The 6751-nt window shown below is 41.0% G+C and overlaps 1 protein-coding gene across 4 annotated transcripts; it reads right to left on the reverse strand.

Moving 5' to 3' along the window:
* Positions 1 to 1935: 1935 nt before the first annotated feature.
* On the reverse strand, positions 1936 to 5460 carry LOC115204647 (macrophage mannose receptor 1-like). 4 transcript variants are annotated; one of them, XM_029770341.1, is made up of 5 exons: positions 5412 to 5456; positions 4937 to 4975; positions 3973 to 4761; positions 3428 to 3784; positions 1936 to 3278 (listed from the first exon to the last, which is right to left on the reverse strand). In XM_029770341.1, the coding sequence occupies exons 3-5, from the start codon at positions 4436 to 4438 to the stop codon at positions 3271 to 3273; spliced, it is 831 nt and encodes a 276-aa protein (XP_029626201.1). In that variant the 5' UTR covers positions 4439 to 4761; positions 4937 to 4975; positions 5412 to 5456; the 3' UTR covers positions 1936 to 3270. The 4 variants fall into 4 exon arrangements, with proteins under 4 accessions (XP_029626201.1, XP_029626202.1, XP_029626204.1 ...); XM_029770342.1 differs by having other exon boundaries at positions 3973 to 4374; positions 5412 to 5443; XM_029770344.1 differs by lacking the exon at positions 5412 to 5456 and adding an exon at positions 5307 to 5401 and having other exon boundaries at positions 3973 to 4374.
* Between the last annotated feature and the right edge of the window lie 1291 nt (positions 5461 to 6751).

Genomic DNA, 6751 nt, shown 5'->3' on the forward strand with positions numbered 1-6751 from the left:
AAAGTGTAAACCCCACCACTGTTTTGGGAAGATCTTTAGGATGGAGATAGACATTAATAGACAGAACAAAATACAAAAGGACTGACCATCCATGATATCATCATTATAGTTTAAACTATGTTTCTGAGACTAAACAGGATGACTATCTATTATATCATCATTATAGTTTAAATTATGTTTTTGAGGCTAAACAGTGTTTGTTTACAAACAATGGAATAAAACACATTTATATGTTGGGTTCTGATGGGACATGACAGCTGAATTAAGCTCATGAGGCATTTATGAGTCATATACTTCAAGAATGAATGGGTACATTTCATGAATTAAAATTTTAAAAACAGATGCCCCCGTCACAGATTGCCCCTTTAAATGAAGACTCCACCACCAGCACCAGAACAGATACAGTCATTTAAATGGTACACACTAGTATCATAGAAACATGACTGCTGGTACAATACATTTAAAACAACTCAAAAAAACGTAAAATATTTCTATAATGGAATGCAATTAATGGTCTAGATAAAATAATGAATAAGTGAAATATACTCTGGAAACAGTAAAAGCAAGTTGTAATGGAAAATAAATAAAACAACTGAACATTGAGAACAACTAAAGGCTAACCTTTAACATTCATTAACATCAACAAGTATAGCAAGTAATTATGGAAACAACAGTATGGTATGATAATATTACATTACTAGAGTATAATATAAAATATGTTATTATAAAATCCTGTATCCATCTCCTTATATAATATCAAATATCAGTTCAAGATAGAGTTAAGGAAAAATGTACTAAATAAACTAAAGCAAAAATAGTAAAATAAAAACTTACACAATAAAAATAACAATTACGAGGCTATATACAGGGTGTACCTGTACCGAGTCAATGGGCGGGGTAGAGGTTAGTCTAGATATTTTGTACATTTATGTAGGTTTGTTACCAACCAGTAATAAAACAACAGCACAATATAATAATAATCAACTAACATGTTATAATATACAAATATTGAAAACATGTCACAATAATCCAGTGAGCACTATGTAGCTATATGTTTTATTTCCAGTGAGCTCTATGTAGCTCTATGTTTTATTTCCAGTGAGCTCTATGTAGCTCCATGTTTTATTTCCAGTGAGCTCTATGTAGCTCTATGTTTTATTTCCAGTGAGCTCTATGTAGCTCCATGTTTTATTTCTAGTGAGCACTATGTAGCTCTGTTTTTCCAGTGATCTCTACATAGCTCTATGTTTAATTTCTAGTGAGCTCTATGAAGCTCTATTTTTCCTTTCCAGTTAGCTCTATGTAGCTCTATGTTTTATTTCCAGTGAGCTCCATGTTTTATTTCCAGGGAGCTCTATGTAGCTCTATGTTTTATTTCCAGTGAGCTCTATGTAGTTCTATGTTTTATTTCCAGTGAGCTCTATGTAGCTCCATGATTTATTTCCAGTGAGCTCTATGAAGCTCTATGTTTTATTTCCAGTGAGCTCTATGAAGCTCTATGTTTTATTTCCAGGGAGCTCTATGTAGCTCTATGTATTATTTCCAGTGAGCTCTATGTAGCTCTATGTTTTATTTCCAGTGAGCTCTATGTAGCTACATGTTTTATTTCCAGGGAGCTCTATGTAGCTCTATGTTTTATTTCCAGTGAGCTCTATGAAGCTCTATGTTTTATTTCCAGTGAGCTCTATGTAGCTCTATGTTTTATTTCCAGGGAGCTCTATGTAGCTATATGTTTTATTTCCAGTGAGCTCTATGTAGCTCCATGATTTATATCCAGTGAGCTCTATGAAGCTCTATGTTTTATTTCCAGTGAGCTCTATGAAGCTCTATGTTTTATTTCCAGATAGCTCTATGTAGCTCTATGTTTTATTTCCATTTAGCTATATGAAGCTCTATGTTTTATTTCCAGGGAGCTCTATGTAGCTCTATGTTTTATTTCCAGGGAGCTCTATGTAGCTCTATGTTTTATTTCCAGTGAGCTCTATGAAGCTCTATGTTTTATTTCCAGTGAGCTCTATGTAGCTCTATATTTTATTTCCAGTGAGCTCTATGTAGCTCTATGTTTTATTTCCAGGGAGCTCTATGTAACTCTATGTTTTTATCTCCAGTGAGCTCTGTGTAACTCTATGTTTTATCTCCAGTGAGCTCTATGTAGCTCTATGTTTTATTTCCAGTGAGCTCTATGAAGCTCTATGTTTTATTTCCAGTGAGCTCCAAAAGTATCTGGACAGTGACACTATGTGTGGTCTTCTGGCTCTGTACTCCAGCACTTTGGATCTTAAATAATACAATGTCCATGAGGTTAAAGTGCAGACAGTCAGTAATTTTGTGTGTCTGTAACTTTCTCACTCACCATTATTCTTGAATTTCCTTAATAATGTTTGCATCCACATTAATGTAGAACTGTTTCGAAACATATCATATTCTTATTTACAATAAAAGTTACTCCAAAATGACACTGTACATGATTTACTACTAATTTCTATTGAGCACAAAATAATCTGAAACACAGTGAAAACAAACAGCAAATGCATCCAACAGGTTTGTGAAGTCCCAAGCCAGATGTAAAAATTGCGTGCTATGAATATGGGACCAAATACTGATCTTTTGACTACATTATTACACACATAAGTAAATTTGTCTCGATACATTTGGTCCCCTAAAATGGGAGGGACTATGTATAAAGTTCTGTAAGAGCTGTAATGGTTCACTCAGTATGGATGAAAAACCCTCAAATTAAAGCTGACAGTCTGCACTTCAAACTCACAGTTGAATCATTTCAAATCCAAAGTGCTGGAGTACAGAGCCAAAACAACTAAACATTTGTCACTGTCCCAAAACTTCTGGAGTTATCTGTAAATACATACAAATATATTAAAAAAATAATGAGTATCCATCACCTTGTATGATGTAAATCTGAGTATATCTGGAACATTCTGGACTGTAGAGTTCAGCTGGTCTACAGAGCAGGGTCTGGAACATTCTGGACTGTAGAGTTCAGCTGGTCTACAGAGCAGGGTCTGGAACATTCTGGACTGTAGGGTTCAGCTGGTCTACAGAGCAGGGTCTGGAACAATGTGTTGGACTGTAGGGTTCAGCTGGTCTACAGAGCAGGGTCTGGAACAATGTGTTGGACTGTAGAGTTCAGCTGGTCTACAGAGCAGGGTCTGGAACATTCTGGACTGTAGGGTTCAGCTGGTCTACAGAGCAGGGTCTGGAACAATGTGTTGGACTGTAGGGTTCAGCTGGTCTACAGAGCAGGGTCTGGTCCTAGTAATCTAGATTAGTGAACAAAGGAAAGATTACTGTAAGCAAGAGAGAGAGAGAATACATTTGACGAGAGACAGAGAATGAGCTACAAAGGTAAAGAAGTAAAACAGAATAAAAATAACTCAACAAGACAGCATCCAAAGAGATCAAATCTCACCATCACTTTTGCTGCAGATGAAGTTGAATCTCTCATTCTCAGCCTTGCCGACCCACTGTCCCCCGTCTCTCTGAATGGCCCCCGTGTTCCCACACTGCTCCTTGCTGGTGTTGTAGCCCTCCCCATTGGCCCAGTTGTGGTAGCAGGACTCTTCTCCATTGACCCAGAACCAGAAGTCCAGGGTGCAGGTGTACCTCAGGCCCAGCCAGACGAAGAGACTGGAGGCCATCTTGGCTCTTTGTTGGACCCAGTGCTGGATGCTCTGGTTGTGGGCAGACACCAGCTCCATGTCCAGGTCTCTGCAGTGCCACAGGGCTTCTGACCACGTCTTGTTCTCTGAGACCAGGACCAGTTCATCTGGAGGAACAAGAGGGGGAAACAGAGACTAAGCACATTATGGAAAAATATTGCTATTCAGTAAACATTCACCCCCATCTCCACCCCCCACCCCATACCCAAAATGTTCAGTCCCTCTCATCAATACATTACAGTAGTATTGATTGTTAAATGTAGATCAATATTGTCGATATTTGTCTCCAGCTCACCATCGTAGCAAATAAAGTTTTTTGAGAAATTACATCCTGCATCGTTCCACTTTCCAGAAAATGTTACTTCTGCACAGAAATCTACATCATCTCCCCAATTCGGCTCGTTTGAATCCCAGTTTCTGTAGGAGGAGCCACTCTGGTCAGACCAGACTCCAAGAGATGTATTTATAATCCCTACTGCAGGCTGAATAAATCTGCTGAGATACAGCCCTATCCAGGCTGAACCGCTCCAACTAGCTGATACTGTGTTATTGAGCTTCTTCATATCTGCCATGTCATCATCTATGGTGGCCAGGTCAGTGTAGTTCTGTCTGCAGAAACTCTGAGCTTCAGTCCAGGTCTCTGTCATGTTCACAAAGTGGAACTGATGAGGGAGGGATGAGGGGAGGACGGACAGCCCTGTGGAGAACAAACCAACATTATGAGGGGAGGATGGACAGCCCTGTGGAGAACAAACCAACATTATGAGGGGAGGATGGACAGCCCTGTGGAGAACAAACCAACATTATGAGGGGAGGATAGACAGCCCTGTGGAGAACAAACCAACATTATGAGGGGAGGATAGACAGCCCTGTGGAGAACAAACCAACATTATGAGGGGAGGATAGACAGCCCTGTGGAGAACAAACCAACATTATGAGGGGAGGATTGACAGCCCTGTGGAGAACAAACCAACATTATGAGGGGAGGATAGACAGCCCTGTGGAGAACAAACCAACATTATGAGGGGAGGATAGACAGCCCTGTGGAGAACAAACCAACATTATGAGGGGAGGATAGACAGCCCTGTGGAGAACAAACCAACATTATGAAGGGAGGATGGACAGCCCTGTGGAGAAAATATATGAAAGGTTCCCACTGGTACACACACACACACTGACGCACGCATACACACACACACACACACACACACACACACACACACACACACATGGAAGCAAACACAGAAATAACCACTAACCTGAGAACAGCAGGATGAGGAACAGAGATTGGTCCATCCCTGGAGATTGGAGAGGAAAACCTATTGGATTCACACACTCCAAAACACTGCTATCTACAAAACCTATTGGATTCACACACTCCAAGACACTACTATTAACAAAACCTATTGAATTCACACACTCCAAAACACTGCTATCAACAAAACCTATTGGATTCACACAATCCAAAATACTGCTATTAGCAAAACCTACTGGATTCACACACTCCAAACACTGCTATTAACAAAACCTATTGGATTCACACACTGCAAAACACTGCTATTAACAAAACCTATTGGATTCACACAATCCAAAACACTGCTATTAACAAAACCTATTGGACTCTGTTACCAGATGTTGTGGGTGTTGTTGAATGACTCTGCTACCAGATGTTGTGGGTGTTGTTGAATGACTCTGCTACCAGATGTTGTGGGTGTTGTTGACTGACTCTGTTACCTGATTTTGTGGGTGTTGTTTGTCGTGGTTGTTGTCAGCTGTCCCTCTCCCTCTGAGTGGCTCTGTCTTCTCTGAGACAGGTGTGTTATACAAGTCACTAAACCCCTCCTCCTTCACTTACTCCTTGTCTTCATGATGTCACTATGTTTAATGTAGGTTTCGTGTCAGAGGAACATGCAAAAAAGAATGTTAGGTTTATTATCTTGTTGTCATACACTGTACATACACACACACACTCACTCATATCAAGTAATCAAATGAACTATGGCACCGCCAGGACATGGTGACGCTAACAGAACCATATAAGATCCTGTAACGACTAGTAGGCAAATGGGAGACACACACAAACACACGAGAATGTCCTCTTGAAACACCTTTAGCAGCTGTAGGACTGAAAAGCTGGCAATTGTGCGACATGGATTGTGACATATTGAGCTGAGGTGTCAGTTTAACCAGTATAACTGGGTTACAATTACACAACATATTTGACCTAATATCAAAAGTCACGGAATCCAAAACTGTGGATTGCCTTGTAGGGAAACGGAAGGAGAGAGAGATGTTGTTTATAAACACGGCATGGTGACTAGGAAAAATAGTTTGGTTAAACATTACAAATAAAACCTATTCAGATCAATCAAGATGGCGAAACACAAGTATAGGGTCAAAGTGGAGGAGCAATTCAGCAGGTCGGACACGAGGCGTATGTGGCAGGGACTCCTAACGATCACAGATTACAAAAAGAAAGCCACCACATTGCACACACCAACGCCGCCGTACCGGACAAACTAAACACCTTTTTCTCACGCTTCGAGCACAACGACGACTCTAAGTGGCCCCTGAGGACAACGTGGGCTACGTACTTACAGTCTCCACGGAGGGCGTGTGTAAGTCATTCAAACGTGTTAACCCTCTCAAGGCTGACAGCATCCCTAGCCGTGCCCTCAGAGCATGTGCAGACCAGCTGGCTGTTGTGTTTTTGGACATTTTCAATCTCTCTCTAGCTCAGGCTGCTATCCCCACTATCATCCCAACGCCCAAGAAAGGGGGAAGTAACTGAACTGAATGACTACCAACCCAGGGCCATGAGAGGCTAGTCAAAGACCACATTACCTCCTCCCTCCCCGACACACTCAACCCTCTCCAATTCACCTACCGCCCTGACAGATCCACGTACGAACCAATCGCCATTGTACTGCACACTGCCTTCACCCACCTGGACAAAAGGAATGCATATGTGAGGATAATGTTCATCGACTACAGCTCACCATAGCGCCTTCTAAGCTCACCACAAAGCTCACTGCCCTGGAAGTGAACCCCTCCATATGCAACTGGGTCCTTGA

The sequence above is a fragment of the Salmo trutta genome, chromosome 12 (genome assembly GCF_901001165.1).
Source record: "Salmo trutta chromosome 12, fSalTru1.1, whole genome shotgun sequence".
Classification (NCBI taxonomy): Eukaryota; Metazoa; Chordata; class Actinopteri; order Salmoniformes; family Salmonidae; genus Salmo; species Salmo trutta.

What these genes read in the sequence shown, in the direction of transcription:
- LOC115204647 (XM_029770341.1), bottom strand. Translation starts at nt 4,438, where the DNA reads ATGTTGGTTTGTTCTCCACAGGGCTGTCCATCCTCCCCTCATAATGTT. An exon ending in AAACTTTATTTGCTACGATG is followed by an intron (nt 3,785 to 3,972) that starts GTGAGCTGGAGA and finishes TTGTTCCTCCAG; the next exon opens with ATGAACTGGTCCTGGTCTCA.